Here is a 22,682-nt window from a genome sequence, read left to right as displayed (position 1 = left end):
CGAAACGGGTGGGGAACCTCCGCCAAGGCTCCTTTCTCAAGAAAGCCTGGATGCCAGAATTTCAGCCCTCCCGGGTCCCTTCTTTTCCTGGCAGCAATTCACTATGTAAAGAGGCTGGATATTTATAATTATGCTCAAAGTGGCCACTTTGAAAATCTATATGTCTCTAGGCTCCCTGTACATCATAATGTCAAGTCTGTGAATGGAGGCATCCATCAGAGGCCTCACATCGCAGACCTCGGAGCTGTGATAAACACTCGGGAAATGCTCGCTGAACCCCATGTCCCACCGCTACCTTCTGGGGAAGAAACTTGGTCTTTGGGGGAGTGCCCCCATGGGGACTCCTCCACGAGGGACATCCCCGGCTGCTTGTGAGTCACTGATCAGAGATGGGGATGGGAGCAGGGTCTGGGTTCCTCTAGCCAGAGCCTTCCCTGCTGACCCTTGCTGTTCCCCAGGAAGGGGGGTTTTCTTCCAGGTGGGACCAGCCAAGCCATCACCCTGTTTCCATGCCGTGGGCACACTGCAGGCACACCATCTGCAAAAAGGCAGCTCCCACCCCTCCATCTCTGGGAAAGCCCCGGCGCTGGGAGAGTGGTGAGCTACAGGGACAGGAAGCACCCCTCAAACATCATCTCCACTCTCAGTCATCAAATCCCCATCCCTTGGCCTTGTCAGCCCCAGGATCTCCTGAGTTTGACTAAGAAAGACTAGCTCAGCATCAGAGGGAGAGGCTCAGCCCCTGTTCCCAGCAGGGAAACCAAGGCAGGGAGATGAACTGTCTTCTCTAGGACAGCAAATGTCAGAGCTGACCCCGAAGCGATGCTCCAGCCTACTGACCCATCGTGCTTGTGAGGAGTTTCTACCACCCTTCTCCCAATGTGGGGACACAAAGTGTCCCCCCTTTGCATCACCTCCTTGAGAAGTGGGGCAGGTGCCCTGCTGGCGAGATGCCCGCGGGAGACCGGGAACGCCGCTTTCTGCCGACAGCGTGGTGGGAGGACACGCAGGCTTCGCTAATGCTTTGCCCAGGCTGTTCTTAAAAATTTATTACTCTGTTGCAACATGAAAAATAAGACAGAGAAGTAATCATTAGTATAACTATAACTCCCCGTGCAATAGTCCCACTTGTAAATTGAGATTTATGATTGCAGCTGCCGATATTTTAGAGGCCGGTGCAGGCAGTGGTGGCAGTACAGCCCAGCTACGCGCTGCCCCGCCGCAGTTACAGTTTATCACAATCTGCAGAGATTATTGCAATGAATAATACACAACAGGCTGGCAGTGAAGAACTATTCCCGATCAAACGCTTCTGTAAACAACTGAATAAATAATATTGCTCAGCCCCTCTTTAGAGCCCTCGGAGGCCCAGGGAAATCTCTCATTACTCAGCAGGAGAGGCAGCAAGGGGCTCGGAGATGCCACGAGGGAGGGACGCAGTGACTCCGGGCAGGCACTGGATATCCCAGGATCTGGCACTTGCCAAGCTGAGACACTGAAAAGACCTGCTCACAGTCCCGCAGCTCCACGTGCAGCCAGGAACAACCTCCTTGGACAGACAGACAGACGCAAGCCCAGACAGACAGGTATTGCTGTGCTCTCTTCTGCTTGGCAAGGCTTTTGCTCGCTTCTGATATTGAGTTGGCAGAAGGTAAAGAGCAGGTTCAGGGGCAGCCTGGCCCGCAGGCAGCCAGCCCCCCATCCGCAGCAGGGATGGGGAGTTTGGGGCCGAGCCCACCGGCAGTGGGGCTCCACGCACTCCCTGAAATGTCAGTAAGTAATGCAACGTGATCAGGGTTGTGCGCCAGCAGCTGTAGAAAGGGCATTTCTCACACAGCTCGAAAGGATAAAGTTCAGCTCCACGACGCCCCAGGCTCCCCTGCTGCAGCGAGCTCCGGCTCAGCTGCCGTGCCGTGCCGCCACGGGCATCGGGTCTGCAGAGACCCCGGCCCAGAGGGTGAGCAGGGGAGATTCACCCCTTCCCCAGCACCCATCGAGCAGAGGCGCTTTATTTACTCTCTGAACGTCTGTTCTCAAAATACAGTCAGCAGAGGAGGAGGTACTTGAAAGGAGCTAAGAAAGGGTTATAACCCTCCTTGGGCTATAAACCAGCCCTGCAGCAGCTCTCTGACATTTCAGAGCCCTCACGCCACACTTTCTGTGGGGTGGGTGCCCATGTGCCTCTGCCCAGACACCCGCAGGCAGGGAGCGTTCCCCTGCACCCGCGTCCTGCCTGCTCCAGGGCCATCTCCCAGGGCTGGTCCCTGCTCCCCACAGGCTCTCCCCACGGCCGAGTCCTGGGGAAGGGCGAGACAAGCAAAGCAGGAAAGTTTGCATCCCTGCGTCGGCTGCTCTACAGCCTGTGTATGTGCAGGAATCAGCTCCAATTAATCCCCCCTCAGCTTGGCCCGCCCGCTTCATTACCTCCCCTTGATGAGAACCATCAGTGGGGCCTGTATGATTTTGCTAATTAGCCTCACTTCGTTTATCATTTCCATTTTCTCCCAGAGACGCTCGGCTTGCTGGGCGACAGCTTCATCTCCCGCTGAAACAATGCGGCCCCTTCTGTGCCTGTCTCACTTAGCGCTGTCACCACAGCCATTATGAAATTGGGGTTTCATTTACACACTAATTAAACATTACAGCTTGTTCACAATTACAACATGGGGATGAGGAGGTAACTAATTACTTAAGAAATGAGCTAACATTTATCTCCGATTCCTCCCCCCCAGACCGCTGCCCTCCTCTCCAATCAAGATTAGAAATTGTTGTTCGACAGCGGCAGCCCAGCGGGCCCCTGCCTGCCTCCGCACGTGCCACGTCCCCTTCAGGGGGCCGTACCGAGACCCCGGCCCGGGGACAATCCATCAGCCCCTAATTGCAGCGGGGATGACGGGGGGCCGTGGCAGCGGTGCGTGGCGCTGTGCCAAACAGGCTGCACGGGGACGAGCCGTGACGCTAGGGATGCACCCGTCCTGGCCAGCTCTGCCCGCCGATGCAGCGTCCCCGGGACAACCCGGCCGTGGCGGCCGCAGGGACTGAGGTGCTCCCTGGGCACCACGGCTCCCTGCACCTACCGGGCTCTCGCCTGCTGGGTTAACGCCTGGCTCTGCACAGAGGCCGGGGATGCCAGCACATCCTCCACATCCCTGCTGATGGGCAACTCATCCTGAAAAGACATTTTCTTCAGGGAGGAATTAACATTTAAAACTGAGAACCATTAGAGTAAATAAAGCAGGCTGTCACTCGGATCAAAAGGCAACGCAAAGTCTGGGCTTGGGACACAAACGCGACCGGGGAGATGGGCCCTGGGGAACAGGCAAGGAGAGAAAGGGGCAAGGCGCTCCTTGGTTCGTCCCTCGGGGTGGGGTGGCTGGCGCGGGCAGGCTGGCGCCCCGTGTTTGGCCTCGCAAGGCTGGGTGCTGCCGCTGAATGAGCAACAGCCTCCTTGCACGGGCAGCACGGGGCTCCCACGTGCCGCTGTCACAGGCGAGCGGTCCTCGCCTCGCTGCAGTGCGGGTGGCCGGCGGAGGGTGAGGGCAGTGGCCGGAGGGTGCGGGCAGGCTGCACCCAAAGCTACGGATGGGTGAGAGGACAGGGCAGTGGAGAAGGGAGACGGCGACCAGGATTGCCTTTGGATGGATGAGAGGATGCACGGTCGCCTGCAAAGCAGCAAGCCAGCTGATGGGAGAGAGGCTGGAGAGGCCGGGAATGTTGCCGCGGTGCCTGGACACTGGTGCGGCGCCTGGGCACTCCTGCAGGCTCTGGGAAAAGGCAGCGCCGCTGCAGCGCTTTTGAAACACAAGAGACTCCCCCCATAAACAGTCCTAAGCACTGGAAATGCTCTCAGAAAAAATACCTAGTTCAGCACCAGACAATTATGGTTCTTTTGCAACTCTTAACCCATGATTTTGAGACAAAGAATTTGGCCTTGGCATAATTTGAACTGCTAATTGCTTTCCTGATCCGCAGTTAGAGAACTGAGCCGAAGCACAGGCACAAAAAAATCACCTTCCCTGTCTGGGAGAAAATTCAGAGCCGTTCTCCAGGGGGAAGGGGATGCTCTCTTCTTCCCTCTGAGCAGCTTAAAAAATAATGATCAGGAAACAGTTAAGCAAAAGGGGGGTGAACTGGTGGTTTAAGAAAAAAAAAAACCTCACACCACTTTATAATAATAGTAACAACTCATTCCCATAGTTTTTATCCTTCCTGTCTTTAGCCCACAAAAAAAAAAAAAAAAAAAAAGAATCCCTGAGCTAAACTACTGACACTGGCTGGGAGCTTAGAACTGCCGCATCAAACAGAGCCCTTGAATCTCCTGAACATAATTGTGCTGCCCTCTAACCTCAACCTTCAATCAGTGCAGTGTAACTATCTCATTTTAGCCTACAGGACACACCCCTCTGCTAACTAGCAGCCATATTCTTCTCATTAGGAGACTGCTCTGGACGGGAGCGTGGAGGCAAAGCCGTTGTCTCTCTCTTTTTCTCTCCCTCTCTGCCTCTCTTGGCTGTTATATATGTACTTCTGGAGGGGGAGAGCACTAGCAGAGGGCTTTGTGGGTGCTGGAGATGGCCCAGCTGCCAAGCTCTGAGTCCCCTGGGCATGCAAATAAAGCCAAATCGCTGGTTCTTGGTCGGAAACACACGGGACGGGAGAGGGGACACGGCCCCGGTACCCCCGGCGCTGGGGAGCTGCAGCTAACGGCTGGCATGGGCTTCCCAGCAAGACGCTGCTGCTGTGCCCTCTGCGGGGCAAGGGGCCGGGGGTCCTGCCCGCCGCGGGCTCACCCCGTGTGCAGAACCCCCGGGGAAGGGTCCCGAGGTGGCAATGCCGGGGTGCGCGTCCCCTGCCCACTGGGGCCAGGCTGAGAGGCGGCGGCGGGCAGGGAGACGCGCACGCCCTGGTAAGCACAGGCAACCGGCAGCACCGGCACCGCGCCTGCTGCCAGGGGTGGGCAGGAAAGCAAGGGGCAACGCAGGGCTGGGGTGCCGCAGGAAGGTCCGCACAGATACAGCCCCTCCGGCCGGGCGATCGCTCCCCCTCCACATTACAGGCCTACGTGTAATTAACAGCGAGGCTGACTACAGCAGGAAAACTTACCCAGGGCTGCCGGGTGCTTTCCATCACTGCGGGGTTTTGCATCACGTCACTGGATAGGGGTTTTTCCATGGTTAAAGATCAGCTCGGCGCCACGGGGGGATGAAGCAGGATGGGCCTGTAGCCTACCTGGCACAGCAGCCCCGCCTGGCTGATCCCGCCGCACCGCTTGGCCACCACCCGGCCAAAAACTGATAGGAGCTCTCGGGGCCCCGCTTCATGCCATCCCCCCAGAGACCTCCGAGCACGCGGGGCAGACATGTCAGACCACGGCACTGAACATGGAACCTCGGTCCCAGCAGCGTGGACTGGGACACCCAACCTTAGCAGTGACCATGACCCTCTCCTCCTGCCTCTCCTCCAGGTCCTGCACACCGGCGGCACCCAGTTCGGGGCCCGGGCTGGGAGGAGCTGCTCGTGCTCTCGCTGGGTTTGAAGAACCCAGCTTCCAAGCTGGAGCAGGACTGCTCAGGACTCTGGCGGACAGAGGGAAACACTGCCGTCCCAGCGCAGCGCCCGCCATGGGGCTCTGCCACACGACCGGGAACAAGCCAGAGCTCGGGTGGTTAATGGCACCGCCGGGATCAGCTTGCGCGCTGGCAGCTGTGGCTTTGGGAAGAACCTCACTCTGGCAGATAAAGAGGAGAGCAGATCCCCTCTGATCTCACTGCAGACCCACAAAGCGAGCAAGGCCACGCTGGGGAAGGGCAGCAGTTTGGCTGGCACAGCCCTCCCCTCCTGCCAGAGCCCTTTGCCCTGGGATTTCAACATGTTAGCAACTTGGGAGCAGGGGAATTACACTGATTCGTATAAGAACAGGGAAAAAACACAGCACTGGACAGATTTCGATGCCTCGGTGCCCATCTTCCCCACCCAGCAGCATCTTCCCCAGCTAGGCCTCGTCCCTAGATCCTCTGCTGAGTTATACCAGCTATTAATACACTCCGAGTTCGTTATCTTAAACAGGCCGCTCAGGACATGGGGCAGCGATCCTTAAACCAATTAATGCGATCCTTTGATTTCAGGGGAGAATGAAGAGGGGACTGTCAGCGCAGCGGTGAGGCAGGAGTTACGGGTCAGAGCCCAACAGCACAGAGGTGCCCGTTAGCTCTTAACAAGAGGCGGGGGCCGGCAGGCAGCTGCCAGACCTGGCTTCTGTCAGACCCCTCCTCTGCATCCCCAGCCCTGGCCCAGCACCGCTTCCCAGGCACCGGGGAGAGGGAAGGAAAGCAGCACCATGGTGCTTAACGGGGGTCCAGATGCCAAAGAAGCCTCTGCCGTTCCGTGCCCAGGTCGGGGCTGCCAGGAGGAGAGCAGTGATGGTACCACGTCGCAGCACTCATCCCGGCACAGCAGGCACATGGCACGGAGGGGGCTCCCCTCTGCCGCGGCGGGGACGGCCACGGTGCTGGCAGCGCTCGGCCTGAAGGCTCCGGGCACCCCGGGGTGCCAGGGGCAGCATCACCCTGCGGCCCAAAACTTTCCTCTCTTTCTTTCTTTGCTTGGCCTTTTTTTAAAGCAGAAGTTCTCTTAGCGAAGTCTTTCAGGGGAGGTGGAGAGAGAGTAGGAAGCCAAAGAGAATCGTCTTGCTAGTCAAAGCCTTTAACAACTATTTTTAATATCAGGCAGAGGAACAGGATTTTGAAATGAAACAGCCGGCGCCTCTTTGATGGGCGAGCTACAGATCTTGAAACAAGGTCCATTCCCTCCTCCTTCACTAACTAACAGCCATATTTCTCTCATTAAAGACAATCTGGCCATATTTTCAAACTTCTTAACAAGGCGATCACCGTAATTTGAGATTTCTATTATCCATGCTCCTATTACAGCAGTCTTTTAAGCAGCTAGCTTTTTTTTTTTTGCTTTCTTTCCCCTACTTTGTCTCTCCCCTCAAACTGCCATCAGTGGTAATGACGTGCAGGAAACAAGAGCGCCAAGAACCATCTTTTTTTTCCCCCCTTCTTTTTGGTACTAGGTTGTGTGGGGGTAGCAATAAGGAATAAAATAAAAAACGAAATGAAGTTTGGTTATCTCTTATCTGGAGTTTGGGTTTTAATCCGCCCAGGAGCGCAAACGAAGCCAATGCAGTACTTTATCTCCCCTGTCGATCACGGACCCTCTTCCCCAAAGACCCCCAGCTCTCTCCGCTTCCCAAAGGCGCCTGGCCACAGCCCCCTCCCTGCCCCATTAGTCCTTCATGGGCTCTGCCAGATGGATGCAATTTGCATAATATCACCGGCGGAGGCTGGCAGATCAACTGGGGTCAGGCTCTGACATCTCCAGCACAGTCTATCTCCAAGTGCTAATTTGGACTGCATTGATCTCTCTTTCTGATTTCTTTGTCATTTACGTCTGCAACGGTTTGACAGGAGATACAGAGACAGACAAGGGGGGAGAAGAAGGAGGGGGGGAAGAAGAGGAGAGAAACAAAGATTGTAGTTACAGATGTCTTTAAGGGAAAAAACAGATTAATCCAAGGACTCCTCTGAGGGTCGCAGCTTTGAAACATCCTAATTATCCTATTCTTATGAATTCCTGTACAGACTTAGAGGGGGGTCTTGTCAGGGAACTCAGGGGAATGGAAACTTGTTAAATTGCGGTGGAGCCTCTCCGACTGGCGGCTACCCCTTCCCCTCTTGCACCTTGCAATCGTTTCTCATTAGGTGAAGCGGGGCAGCTTTAAACCCGGCGACCCTTGCTGACACAGCTGTCGCTCCGTACCTCTGCCACCACTCTCGTTAAAGGCAGATCTTTGGTAAAACTTGGGCAGGACTCTCTCCTCCTCGCATAGGGGGACCATGGTGCTCACAGCCACCAGCCCTGCGCTGCCCAGGGAGGCCAGAGTCGGGACAACATGGATGCCTGCACGCTGGAGACGAGGGCTAACCTGAGAGGGACAGCAGCATCCTTGGGATCCCCTGGGATGCAGGTATGGAAGGGCAAGTCTGGGGACACATTGCTGTTGGATGACAGCACGGTGTTAAAAGACACCTTCCACGAGAGTCCGTTGCAGAGCAGAGCAGGCAATCTGTGCTCTTAATTGAGATGTTTAAGTTCATTAACAGGAAACTCTTCCTCTCCTCACAGGTAAGGGAAGACGCGCTACCATTTAGCCTCGTCTGGGACACATCGCAGAGAGACACCAAGGCACCAAAAGAATCCACAGGGAAATCAAAATGTCACTCGGTGCTTTACGTTGCTACTTTCTTTAGAAAAAGCTCTCTAGAAAGTTAATGATCTTCCAAGGCCTCTCACCTAACATGTGTCTCACTGTGTCGGAGGATGCATCACGGTGCATGGGAAGTGCTGGTTGTTACAGGGGCAGGAGAACAAGTGCTAGCAAAGATGTTTTACCCGCCCAACACAACGTGAGACAGGGCTTGGTCAGTGCAAGGGTTGTTCCAGCAGTGTGCGTGTGGGGGGATATTTTGTAAGGCTCAGACACAGGACTGGACAAATAGCCAACAGCGGGATGCGTCCGAGGCAGCGCAAGGGTCTCTATAGCACAGATCAGTTCACGTCTGCGTGCTCCTGGGTTTGGGACTGGCTGACTGGTAAGACAAAGCACACATAATACAAACCATCAGCCTCTCCCCGTGCTCCCAGTATGCCAACAACAGTTTAGAGTGATACAAAAAACATACTTAAGAGGTTTCTTATCTGTCAAATGGGGACAGCAATTGGGCCAGGTGCTGGGCTGAGAATCACAGCTGGCCTGCGAGGGAAGGACAGCAGATCTGCTCTTCTCGCCAAGGGAGGCAGTCCCCACTGCTGCTCCTAAAACCAGAAGCCAGAGGAAGGAGGGTACAGCAGCAGCCATGCCAAAGGGCAGCTCCAGGATGATGGCAGCGCTGTCCTGCTGGGAGTCAGCCAGGTCCGAGGCTTGAGAGAATAGACCTGCCCTTATCTGCAGCTGGGCCTCCCAGGCATTGCAGCACAGCAAGCAGCAAATAATCCAGAAACCCCGCTTAAATCTTCATTCTGACACCGGTGCTGCAAACGTAACTGCTTCCAGCCCAAAGAGAGGGGCTCGCGCCTACCTTCCACGCATCCCGAGCAAGCGGGCACTGCTGCTGCCTGCCCCAGGGCTGGTTGGAGCGCATGGCGGCACCCCGCTTTTCTCAGGCAGCCCGTCTCACCCTCCCCTCCAAAGGACGGCTCCCTCCGGGGACCACGAGTCCTCAGGCGAGGGGCAAGGTGTGACGAACCCATCGCAGCCCCCCGGCGGGCAGCGGGGTCGGGCGAACGCGTGCCCCCACCCCAGCGGGTACCGACCAGCTTTCGGCAGGGTAGGACGGAGGGGTGAGTGCAGTCAACACAAACACTCAATCATCCTTCCTTTCTTTCTTCTGTGCCTCCTTTGTTAACTGCAGGAAACAGCTGAAAGACCTTGAGTTTCCCATTGTAGCGTGTATGGGAACAGAGCTGCAGTGATCAGAACATACCCCCCGCTGCTCCCGGGGAAAAAGGGAGAGCAGAATCCTTTCTAAAAAGGGTTTACGATTAGAAGAGTGTTCTGTCACTCTAGCGCACAGTAATCCACTGCGCCACCAAGTCCCTTCAGAGAGATGTCGAAAACTTAAATGACTGAAAGCAAGAGAGCCCCAGCTCAGGTTCCCAGGCAGCCAGACATCCTAATTATCTTTAGATCCACTCCCACATGGAGGGGAGAGAGCACACAAGAGTAAAAAAAAAAAAAAAAGGGAAAAGAAAAGAAAAAGAAAGAGGGGGGAAAAAAAAAGACTGTCACATTGCTTTTTTCTTTTTTTAAAAGCTTGTCTCCGCTCACTGCTTTTCCAGCTGTGACACCTCTCACGGTAGTTAATTAGAATCATGTCACCGCGTTAATGTGCTCTGACTGGACTCTGACAGACGCGCGTCCTCTAACTGGCCGCCCCGGCCGGCCCTCCCTCCCCACCCCACCTCCGCGATGCGGGGCCCGGTGCTCGCGGTGGGACCCCTCGCCACCCTCCCGCTGCCCTGTCCTCGCACCCGCGGTCCGACGGGTGCCCTGGCACGGCTGGGCCGGTCCCGGCACCCTGCCTCCCTGGGTGCCGGGACATGCCGCCCGGCCGCGACACCCGGCACACAGCCGCTCCACCTGTTCTGGATCCGCCTGACCTTTACAAGCGCTAATTCAAAATGACACTGCTCATTTGATGACATTTCTGTTGATTTTTACTTAAGTCTCTTTTAATTATTTAACTGGGAGTTTTTCCCCTTCTGCCTTGGGCTGGGGCTGCTGTGCGTGGGGCAGCAGCCCCTGAGGGAGCCCTGTGCCCCGCTCCGCAGCGGTGAACCCCGTGCTCGGCTCTCGCTTTCGGCATCCCCCGGCATAAAGAGGGTATGGTGCAAGCGGCACTGCCCCCGGGCACGGCCCCAGCTGCGTGCCACCTCTGCCGAGAAACGAAGAGCCAAAGAACGGGGTTTGCCTGCTCCGGGGGAGCGTGGGGGTCTCCAAGGCTTCTCCCATCCCCTGGGAGGGACAGGGAGGGTGGGACCGGCTCTGCCAGCCAGAGCCACGCAGGCTGGGATGGAAAGTGGTGAAAAAATGGAGGGGAGTTTCACTAAATGCTGTCCCTGTCCCCTCGTTCCCCCTGCCCCGCTGCAGAGGAGGCAGGTGGGCACCAAGGGTGACTGGGGATCCCGCAGATGCTGGGGGGCTGCAGGCTTCCCTGCACCCCCGGGAGAGCCAGGAAAACTAGAGAGGGGAAAGGAAAGCAGGGAAGAATGAGAGGAGGCTGAAATAAAGCCAGCAAGCTGCCAGGACCGCAAGCTGCCAGGACCGCATGCTCCCAGCACCTTGCAGGGCAAGGCAAAGCCTCATCAGCCCCTGCCGAGTTCCCGGGGAGGGGGAGAGCCGGCGCTGACAGCCAAAGGCACCCATCACAGCGGGCGGCCCGCTGCCTGCCACCACACTTAGCGAGCGTGGCCCTCGCTGCCCTCTCCTTCAATGTCAGCGCGGAGAGCAGCCCGGCGCCGCCGGGACACGGGCAGGCAGAGCAGGCAGAGCGATGTGGGGAGAGGGATGGCTCCGCCGGGCAGGAGGCACCCCTGGCAGGCGCTGGCCCGGCTCCCCGCGGTGGTGGCAGCTCGAGGTAGTTAATTAGAATCGTGTCACTAAGTAAATGCGCTCTGACTGGACTCTGACAGACGCTCACCTATGACACTGGGGGCCAGGAGACAATCCACATCAAACTACTGCAGTGTGACCCTTTTAACACAAAGAGTAAACTCACTGCACATCGAGTTGAAGCTCATTAAAACTGTCTACTCTGCGAGCATCCCATTAACCTCACTGTTAAAAACACGCAATTCCTCTTCTTCTTTCCAAGGCCTAATTAATGCTCTAGATCAGGAACAATATCAGACCCTAACCTTCCGAGATTTCCAATCAGTAAATGAAAAGAGAGAGATGGAGCCGGCAAGGCACGGTGGCTTGCTGGGTCGCTCACTGCATGGGCAGCTGACCTGCCCAGGCAGGTAGGGCTTCTCCGTTTGGCACGGCAGAGATCCCCGTGGAGGGAGCACGGCACAGCCCCGGCCGGGGCGACCATGGCACAGGAAAGATGATGAAGTCCCGCACGGAGGCTCACAGCTCATGGGATTACACCAGCTGACGTAAAACAGCCCAGCGAGGGCATCGTGTCAAGACAGGCGCTACTGTGGGACCAGATCTCCTGGTCGCGTGGGATGGGTACTGTGGGCTCACTAGCAAGAGACACAGCAGCCTGGTTACCCTCCTTCCCCAAAAAAGAGAAAAAAACCCCAAACCAGATGTTTAGAACTAAATCTAAAATCGTAATAATCTGTGTGCTAAAGCCTAAACTTTAAAGATTCAATTAAATTCAGTTACATCCAAAAAGACCACTAGCAAGGGGTAGCATCATGTTTTGAAGACAGTCAGTGCACTGGAGGTGGAAGCCGAGCTGACAAATGAGAAACAAGCTTTCCCAGCAGCAGCAGCTACTTCTGCAGATTTGGAAACTTCTTCCTTTTTTCGGTGTATTTTCAGTTCAGTAACTGGCTTGTTCAGAGCTGAGAAACAACAAAGGACTGAAAAAAGAAAAAGAAGGTGTGCCTTTTATCTTTTCCATAATCAGGGAAAGCAAACAAACCAGCAAACTAAGGTGGGAGAGGATGAGATGTACTAATTCTAAAATCTTGAAAAGGTGGTTTCCAGAAACACTCCTTCAACTCACCAATCACTCTTGCTTTGGTTTCATGCATCAGGTGTTTGTAACTAAAAAGTATTCTGAAATTTACTTTTCCTTCTGTATTGAGTACATGCAAGGGAAACAGGACTTTACTAACAAAACCAATTCAAACTACTGCTGGGGTACTTTAGCATGGTATTCCAATTTTTATCCAAAAGATTCATCATGAGTAATAATTTAATCACCACCTCTTTAAGAACAAATAGTAATTCACCATTTTCCTAATGCAACAAATATCTAAAAACTAAGACTAAAGGCATATTATGTAACATAACCAATCAAAGTAAATGTAGCAAAAATAGAGTATTTGATGAATAAAAGAATAACCAGATTTAACAATTGGGCAATGGTAAGGAGAACTGCACTTTGTTTGACAGGTGCTGGTCAGTAAAAAAGGGAAAAACCAGAAGAAAATCAATTACTGAATCCAGGTGATTTGCTGGCCGATTTAACTCACAACTAAAGCCTGGGATTTTAATCCTTCTGATTTATATCAGTCTCTGAAACTCAGGAGAAAGACCCCAAATGCAAGAACCCAGCTCCACTAGTGTGCAGCCTGTGAATGCTGGTCTTTGCATGAGAGTGCCAAGACCCCCATTACAAGCTGCAGCTCATTTTTGGCAGGCAGCACCTCAAACATATGTTTTAAGAACGGCAACATGCACACATCTGTAAGATGACTAACTTCTTGGCAAGACTCAACTTCATTTTGTTGAGGGCCAAGAAAACACCAAACAAAAAAGAAGTTCCTCACCCCAAGATCCTACAGCCCACGCTTAGAGCTGACACATATTTAACCCATGTTTAAGGAGAGATGGAAGCTGCAGAAAAAAGTCCTCTCTAGTCCTCAGGGCCACATTCAGTCCAGAGGGAATCCTTCAAGCTGAAATACCAACTCAAGGCATCCCCTTTTGCTCCTTTCCCATATCCTAAGGATTCCTGCATCCTCACTCTGGAGCAGGACTTTCCTGTTCCCTTACTCTGCCTGGTATTTCTCAGAAAGCTGAAATATTGACTTTTCCCCCCTTCCTTTACCTTTTCCCTCCCAAGAAGATGGCACCAGACGTGCACCCATTCCACCCCAAGGCAGCTTTGGTGTATTTGGTGACACTTTTCTAACCCCTCGACAAGATTGCAGCTCACTAGCTCGCAAGTAGAAACCAGACAAAAGCTAGAACATGAGCTCTGTTCAGCAACTTGCTGTATGCACAGCTGTATGTCCCAGGGGATGAGGTGAGACTCCGCGGTGCTCCACCACGAGCCCCTCCTGCCCACACGCACCCGATGCTAAAGGTGAGGTTCCCATCCAGAATCTGGCCTTGGCCCTGCATGGTGTCGAGCGCCCTGAGCTCCCGGATTTTGAACACGACGAAGGAGAGGAGATGAAGCATGGAGCGGGACTGGTCCCAGAGCATGCCAAGTGCAGGGATTTGGAGCAGATATCTGCTGAGCCAGTGAATCAGAGAGTGATTTGAAAACAAAGCAATACACAACCGATCAGGCGAGACAGCAGAATTCCTTGCAAATTGTTTGCAAAAACAAGTGGCCATCCACTGCAATTTTTCTGTCAGATTTGAAGGGAAACATCCATATTGCACATTCCTGCATAAGCGAGCTGAGGCTTCACAGGGCTGCCTGCATCCCCCTGGCCCGTTCCCCATGCTGCCAGGAAAGGAGCTGCACGGACGCTCTCTTACACGGCACAGTATTTGTGAAACTGGTGTGGCTGGCTAACCCATTTCCTTGCTACTCCCTTCTCATCCCTCTTTGGTTTGCAGACTTCTGGACATCAGTGACCCACGACGGCCATGAAAATCAGAGGCTGACCTTAGTTACACCCACCTTGGGCACCCCTGGACCCCCTCTCAGCTCGCCAACTTCCCTCAACCCTGCTGCACCCCAGTACCGACCACAAAAGAGAAGGGAGGCTCTAGACTGCGTGGGAGCATCCCGAGAGCCACAGCCAGCTCCCATCTCATCTTCATTGTTCTCCACTCTTCTCTGGCAGCAGTCCTTGAGGTGGGGTCATTTATTCGGCTGAGTGGGCAGGCCTGTGGCAGGAGCAAGGCTCCTTACAGCCAGGGAGGGAAGGGGTGGGCAGCCCTGGGCAGGGAAAGGGATGGGTCCTCCCAGCCCCGAAGCAAGAGCAGTTGAGAGCATGAAGGAGGAGAGTGAGGAGGACTGCTCAGGTCACAGGGTGGCTGTCAGCAATTGGGATGACTGTGCCCAGTCCCAGTGGCCGATATGGCAGGACTCAGCTGTGGAGGACCAACACTTGCCCCAGGACGAGGCGTGGACCCAAAGAAGCCAGGCTGCCTCTGCAGTGAGCAGCCCCTCCTTGGCCCTTGGCCTGGGGACCTCTCGGGCTGTCTCTAGAGCCAACACTTGATCCATGCCTAGGACCCGAAAAGCCAGCAGGCTGGGAAGTGAAGTGGCCAGAAGACCAGGAGACTGGAGCCCTCACAAAATGCCAGGCAAGGCATGTCTCCAGACACCAGCATCGCCCCGAGCCTTCTCCCAGGGGGGACACTGGGCTACCAAGCCCCAGAGCCAGCAGCCCTGACACCGCAGGCAGCAGCTGTGCCTGGGGCTCCCAAGCTGGCCGGGAGGAGAAGCTGTTCTCCCCGGCTGCCATTCAATGAGCCGTGCCTCCAGCTCACTCCCAGGGGTTCAGCCTGCAGTAAAGCCACCAGACGCAGGTGCCAGCGGCTGCTGCCTCTGCAGGCAGGCGGAGGATCACAGACACCGGGGGCAGAGCTGCTCTGGACCCAGCCCAAATGGAGCAGCCAGAAGGCTGCAACACACAGGGCACGTGTGCACCATCGGCGGTGCCAGGGAGACAGAGACTGTCGGGAGACAGAGACTGTCACGCTGCTGGCCTGGCATCCTTCACAGCACCCACGCAAACCCCCTTCCAAACAGTGTGTGAAAGGCAGGTTTGCCACTGGGACGGAAAGCTGCAAGAACGGAGCTTGGCTGCTGGGCCTTGCTTCTCCATAGGCAATCTGTCCATGGCTCACCCTGTACTGGGGAGAGCCGGGAGTGCTCCCCCCAGAGGGAGTTTGGCAGAAATGAAGAAGCAAAACCCTCCTAAAGGACTGGAGTGAGGAGGACATGAACAGCATCTCCTGACCTCCATCAGGCAGAGACACCTGTGCAAGACAGCAGCACTGAGATAAACATGGGCAGAAACCAATGGCAGACAGATGATACTCGAGAGCTGGGGACGCTTTGTCAAGGTAAGAGATGACAGCAACAGACAGCTCTTGCCCTAAATAAAATGAGGAAAGACGAGGCACAGACCAACTCTGCATCCCCCAGGAGACCCTAGCAAAAGCCCAAGCCCCCAGAGCAGGACATGGACACACAACTCCTGCAGTCCCTGCTCCCCTCCCCGTGATTCCAACATGGCACAGAAGCGAGGCAAATCTGCTCCCAGGCAAGGAAGCAAATTTTAATGCTACCTCTGTCAATAATGCAACCAGATCCATAGTTCAAAAGGAGCTTGCTAATTAAAAGCTGGTGAGCTTTAAATAATTCATCTCCTTAACTTGGATTGATTGGAGAGTTTAATGGTTAGAGTCTTGAAACAATATTAAACAGCCTCCTCAAGGCCCAGGTAGCTGGTGACTTTTCCAAGTAAATCTTACCTCCTTGCAAACTTCAATGCTCACAAGTGACTATGGATGAAGAGCTGGGAGGCAGAGGGAACATCTGACTGCTGGTCTCCAAGAGGTGATCCAATGCCCCACAGAGAAACGAGACAGGCAAGAGCGATGCAGCCCTGAGTTACAGCCCTGCCTACAGCCCAGTCAATCTGAGCTCCTGCCCGTACCACAGCCTGCTGCTGCCCCAGCTCTGCACCCCCAGAGTTAAGCAGCAGGCAGATATATGGCCTCAGTGTCCCAGGCCAGTTCTCCCTCCTCATATCACTTTGATCCCTGGTGCAGAGGAGCTAGGGGAAACATGGAGCTCTGCCACTGCGCACAGTAGTCTCAGCTGTTTATCTTGGACCAGGCTGCAGGACCACGAAACTCATCGCACGTGTGAGCAAACGGGACGATGATTCAGTTCTCCAGCTGGGGCCAGGCATCTTCACTCTGCAGCGTGTTTCCAGCCAGCTCCCGAGGCTGCGCTGCCTGGCAGAGCCTCCTCTCCAAAGATGAATGCAGCATTCAGAGCAGCTGGAGGACTGGTCCGAGAGGGAGAGCATCCTGCCCAGCCTGGGGACCCCTGCTCTGTGCCCCAGGCACTGCGCAAGCCCTGGCACTGCCCACATCCACCCCCAGCCCGAGCACTGCCAGAGTGGCCAAGGAGGGGAGCAGTTCCCCAGACGGAGGGACGGGCAGGTATGTTTGGCAGACTGGGACGTGCCAGCGATGGAGAGCTCATCCCGCATGCCCATCCTGCCCTGACACATCTTCGTCCCTTCCACCAGCCAGAGACCCTGCAGCCCTTTGGCTGGCTCTCAGCACTCCAGCCTGGATCAGCTCTCGGGAGCGGAGGCACGTTCCGCGCGCCTGGAGCAGCAGCCGTGGGGACAGGAGGGGCGCGGGGCGGCATCACTCACCTATCCCGCTGTGAGGCCTCCCTATGTGCTGTAGGTTCAGTCCTTTGTTCATGTCTAAGAGCCCGTTCTTTGGCCAACTCCCCATGGCAAAGCTGTACGCCTGGAAGAGAGAAGCAGAGGGTCAGACCGGCGCACAGCCCATGTGCAGACAGGTTTGGGGGGAGCGCCTCGCTGCCGGCAGCCAGCTGTGCTCACTCAGGCTTGGCTGTTCCCAGGTCCGGCGTGAGTCTGCGTTCGCCGTGTTCAGTGTGGACCCATGTATCGCCCTTGCAGCAGCTCTCCTGGAGCTGCCTGCACAAAGCACCCTCACCCTGGCCAGTCCCACCTGATGCTCCTCAGAGAAGAGGTGTCCAGGACCTGTCCCGGAGCTTCGTATGGGTGACAGCCCTCACGAGGTTTGCTGGCCACTGTGCCAGATTGGCATCACCCAAGGCCACCTCCACCGTGCTGGGGCGAGCTAGGGGCTGCGAGTTCATCCCACTTGTCCCTGGGTTGCTCCAACATCATCCGCCCATTCCTGCTTCACCAAGGATGGGGTTGGCAGGAGTCAGGGGGATTTAGAAAGGGGTGCCCATGCCCAGGCTGGCCTGGCCAGCAGCCCCCTTCCCCTTGAGCAAGCACAGCCCTCCCAGCCTCCCCTCTCCTTTCCATCTCCAGACCCCAGTTGCCTCAGGGCTTTCCATCACTGGGAGAAACTCCACTGGGAGCCAGCACTGCTCACCCCACTGCACAGAGCCCGCAGCCTGGCCGGAGGGAGCCTGCTCCATCCCCATCGTGTCCCCTGGCAGGGCTCCCAGCAGGAGCGAGGCAGCCGGGAGCCTGAGCAGCACAAAAATCCACCGGACAATGCAAACGTGAAAGCAGCTGGGCCTCCGTGTCACACACACGGCTGTAATTACAGCCTGACAGCCACGTATCTTCTTCATCTTGAGGAATTAAGCTCAGCGCTGCATTGTGAGCAGTAAGAAGGGCGCGTGGGCTTAGCGTCGCTCACGCCGGCGCTATCTCTGTTGCCGTGAGGGCCATTGTCCCCAGATGAGATCGGGTCAATCCAGCAGCCCCTATCTCCCTCCTGCAGCGGGGATCATCGCTAACCGTGGCCACAGCGCGGCAGGGCATCGCCGACACCCTCCGCGGGCTGCAAACGCTGGGGGAGATGCTCTCCACAGCGGGATTGGGGCCGAACGGGGCGAGCGGAGCCGAGTGGTCCCCCCCTCCAGCCCACCACCCACCTGCCTGCCACTAGGACCTGCTGCCAGTCCCTCTGCCCCCGCTGCCTGCTGCTCTGCCCAGCGCAGGCAGGGCCGGCCCCCATGCAGCCCTCGCAGCCGGCGGTCCCCCGGGAGTTACGGGGCTTGGGGGAGTTAATTTATTACTGGCCGACGTAACCATTCATGCTGCTTTGTTACTCCTGCCTTAGCAAAACAGAGGGCTCCACAGATAATTAATAGACAGCATTGCTAATCCTGTTGGGAGATGATTAGCAATTAAAACTCCTAATTAAGTCTATGCATAATTCACTGAAATTACACTTTGTGTACACAACGAGGAGGTTTCCTTTGCCTTCGACAAACACGCTCTGGTATCTTCATCGCCACGGCTGAGATGCAGGCTGCCCAGCCGTGGGGCTGGGGGGATCAGGGGGCCAGGGTGCAGGATGGGACCCTGCCACCCACCTGCCGGGTGGCCCTGGGTGACAGCGGCAGTGGCTCCGCGTGTGGCTCCCTCTCCTGGGCTCCATTCCAAAGAGCAAGCCCAGGCACAGCGCAGGAAGGTCCCCACGCTCAGCACCAGCGGGTCCAGGCCTGCGGTCACCAGCAGTGGGGGGCATCCCTGGGGAAGGGGTATGTATCCCCGCACGCTTTGGGGGAGGACACATGGGACGGGGAGGGAGCAGGGCTGTCCCGCTACAGGGACAGGGCAGGATCTGAGCTACCGTTATCGCAGGCTGCCTTCCCAGCCCAGACACATCCCTCGGACCCCAGCCAGGAGCAACGGAGGGAGCACAGCGGGAGGCTGGCAGGATCCCGGGAAAGCCACGGGGACAGCTCTGGAAAGCTCCCGACAGCTGGGTGCCAGTGCCAACCCCAGCCTGCCTCCCCCGGCCCCGCAGCAGCGGCAGCAGGGAGCCGGCGGCACGTGCCCCTGCCCCAGGATCGGCACCGGGCCCATCTTTGCATCGCGTTTTGCTTTCCTAATCAAGGTCATTTGGTACAGCCGCAATACCTGAGCAAACTAGCTAAGCAGCCGGGGTGGAAGTTGGCCTGACCACTGAAGGTCAAGTGTGCACTTATGCATATTCAAAGCTGCCTGCAGGATCGATTGGGTTTTAATTGTTTTTCCTGGGGTTTTGGAAGGAAGTGCCAGGGGCATTGATCAGTCCCAGACGAGGCCGCTCACACTTCGGGGCTGGCAGGGACCGTCACTTTGCTGCAGGCAGAGGGAAATGCGGGCAGAGAGGCAGAGATGAAGGCAAGCAAGGGGAGAGGTCAGCCAGTCCTGGCCGGGAGGAGGAGCCATCGCTGGGCTGCATTGGAAAATAAAGTTTTTTAATTAAAATTGGCAATTCTGAGCCGCCTGCCGGCAGCAGCCACACAATCAAGAGCGAGGAGCTTTGCTGTTTAATATTTAAAGACAACGTTTAATCTTTAAACAGGAAAGTTCTTCTTCTGACTGTTAAAGCGAGGCAGAAGGTGCCGGAGGCTCCCCGACGCAGGGCTCCCCAGCCCGCTGGGGTGGCTGTGGCCGTCGGCTTGCTGCCGGCTCACCGCAGCCGCCGGGAAACCAGTGCCGACTGCAGCCGCTCTCCCACCAGCTCTGCCGCCGCTCCAGCCCCGCACGGCCGCCGGCAGCGGCACAGACCCCTGCCCCTTCAAAGCTTACCCCTACAGCAAACCATAAGAAAGTCCAAGATGCCCCTGGTTCACTTGCAAGACGAAGGATTTAAAAAAATGCCATGAAAGCCTTTTTGCCAGGAAAACCACACTAATTTGTTCCTCCCCTTTGTTCAGCCCTGGTGTTGCAGGGACTGGGTTGCTGCCTTCTAGGTCAGACACTGAAGCAGGGCCAGGACCCCGTGGCATTTTATTTTCATCTGCATTTTAACTGATAAAAAATGCAGGCATCTTTTAAAAAAGCTATTTTTAAATGGTTTTGGTCAAAATTCTGATTTAGAGACAAAGTCAATGCCTCTGATCTGCTAAAACCCACCCAAATGCTGTTTGCAGAATAATTTTCAAGCAGCCTGAACACAATTATTTCCATTCACACCAGCTCCTAGAAAGCTCTCCCTTTTTTCCTGATTTTGTTTGTAATTCTATGAAGGCTACATTTACCTCCCTGCCAATGCTGCTCTGAAGTCAGATGATTATTAATTATATTTATTTACTTATACAATCCCATAGGCATACGCAGCAGTTCACAGACAAATACCGCCCTAGGCCCCTGATGTAGGGATCTCGAATCAAAGGTAAGCAGATACTCCTGTGATAAATGTGAGCTAACAGCAGCAGGAGATTAGGAACATACTGTGTTTCCATGCATAGAGCCAGCACCACAGATTATCCACACCCTGTTAAAAGTGCCAGTATGGAGAGGTAAGTCCTTAGCTAACCTGTACCTCACACAACCTGCAGAAAATCCAAAAACCTGAAGGGGGGATAAGACATGGGGTACAGCAGCCTGGGGCAGGGAGATGCTGCGTGCGCAGAATCACAGCATCTAGGATGAACTTTATAATAAAGCAAAGATGGTCTGAGATCATCCTGCTGTTGTACCAGGCCACAAAACTTCCCGATGGCCATGCTGCATCTGCCTCAGTTTGCAAAGAGCCTGAAACAAGAACTCTGTGGACCACTTCTGGTAGCGCTGGGGGTTAAAGACGGTCCTCTGCGCTGGGAGAGGAGCGCAGGGAGGGCATGCCAGTGAGGCTGGGCACTGCCATGGCGCTGCTTGCAGGGGAAGAACACGGGTAGCATTTGCCCAGTTCTTGCAAAAACACTGCCCAGTTTGGCACCGAGTTCTCCCCGCCTGCCCTTGCTGCAATCCCAGTGCAAATTAGCCCCCATTCCCAGCAGTGCTGGGCAGCAAGGAGGCAGTGCCAACACAGTCGGGTCCTGTCGCCCTGCTCCCTGGAGCTTGTTTGGGCTACACATCGCGGTTTATAAGCAGCACAGCTGCAGAGAAGATGTTGCAGGGGGTCAGAAAATTCCCAGAACTGGAACTTGTCAAACTGATGTATTGATCTAAGTGGACTGAATAATGCTCTATCATTTATTTATGGGGAAGTGCCCTGCACACTTCACAAAAACTGGTGTTCAGCAGTCACATTAAGGCAAGATTTAACGTCCCGCATCATGCAAACAGGGCACCTGCGCAGAGGTCAGGATGCTCACTTCCACGGGGAGCCCCACAAATCCTTCCTGCACATGCAGGGAGGGACAGGGCTGGTCCTCACGGAGCTGTCAGAGCTCTGCTAGGTCAAGGTGCCGACGCTGACAGAGCCAGCCCTGTCCTTTCCGCACGTGCCGATGCTGTGACTTGCTCAGCCAGCCGCCAGCCCCTCTGCCCTCCACTAAAGCTGCCGGTGTTGCACCACCCTGGGTGCTTTAGCTGAAGGGCAGGAGGGAAAAGCAGCTCTGTGCTTTGCAACAGCACAAGCGTGTCCACAAACCATGGCAGCAAGAACTGCCAGGACCAGCACAGAGCCTCCTCCTGCCCTGCCCAGCCCAGCAACCCTCTCGTTTTTCATGTCCCATCAAGAGGTTTTAAATGTTTCACCCGCTAATTGTAATTTTAATATTAATACGGACACTTTCAGGCAGGGAGAAAATATTTCATTTTGGAAAAAATCCTCCCAGGAGCAAAAGGGCTCAGTGGTTTGAGAAGATGCTGAAGGGTGGGTACTAAGGAATAAAAAAAAGTGGGTTTTGCTGAAAGTTTCCGTTAAGGATTTAAAAAAGACGCCTGAGAAAAACATGTTTTTAAACAGCTAGAAAGCGGCCGTGAGATGTCCCCAGCTGCCCCCGGCTTGGGCAAGCAACACGCGCCAGCTGTGCTCCCCCAGAATCAGGCTGGGCACAGTAGCCTGCCGATTGGAGCCGACGCTCCTGACATTTTCGCAATGGAGAAAACGACTTTGCGACAGCAGAAGTGTCTTCCTCCTCTTGTCATGTCAGCTGTGCACTGCATCCGCCCCAAATAAGTATTTCCCTCTAACTGCCCTCATTCCGCCGCTGCCACGATGAAGTGTCAAGGTTTTATATTACTTTGTATGGTGGGAAGAAAAAAAGAGGTCATGTCTACGACTAAGAGGGCTTTTAAACACCGCTTAAAATGTTTTCAGTGCCACCGAGTAACCATAATGTTTTGGGGCTGGGGGTGTCTTGGAGGCCACCCCCGAATAGCACCCAGGACACCGGGGACGCCAGGGTGGTCCCTTGACATCCCGTTTTAATTGCGTGCCACTTCAGAGATGGGAGGTGGACATTTCTTGCTGGGATTTCTTGCTACATAAACTTACTGGCATGACACAAGGCAAATTTAACACCACTGAGGGCCTGACCCCCCCGCCAAATCATTTAGTAGCAAGGCTGCTGGATCAGGGCTGAATGCAATTAAAGAAGAGGTGGGTAATGAATAAGCAGCTTGCCAAGCCCCAGCTGACAACGGCAGAGCTCCTCTGCTGCAGGGAAGGCGCAGAGGAAAGCTTGTCCAGCCGGACAGAGACACGGAGCCCGGGATGGCTCAGCCCCGGCAGCGCTGGAGCCTGCTACCCTCACTGGCTGTCGGGAGGC

General features: G+C 55.3%; 1 protein-coding gene across 2 annotated transcripts in view; it reads right to left on the bottom strand.

Moving 5' to 3' along the window:
- ERI3 (ERI1 exoribonuclease family member 3) overlaps positions 1 to 22,682 on the bottom strand; it is a 136,004-nt gene that overhangs the window by 22,282 nt on the left and 91,040 nt on the right. For both annotated transcript variants that reach the window (XM_069788900.1, XM_069788902.1), the window contains exon 7: positions 16,888 to 16,987. In XM_069788900.1, coding sequence (XP_069645001.1) covers positions 16,888 to 16,987 — 100 coding nt within the window. The remainder of the gene's footprint in view (positions 1 to 16,887; positions 16,988 to 22,682) is intronic.

The sequence above is a fragment of the Haliaeetus albicilla genome, chromosome 8 (assembly GCF_947461875.1).
Source record: "Haliaeetus albicilla chromosome 8, bHalAlb1.1, whole genome shotgun sequence".
Classification (NCBI taxonomy): domain Eukaryota; kingdom Metazoa; phylum Chordata; class Aves; order Accipitriformes; family Accipitridae; genus Haliaeetus; species Haliaeetus albicilla.
This window is presented reverse-complemented; position numbering and strand designations above follow the sequence as displayed.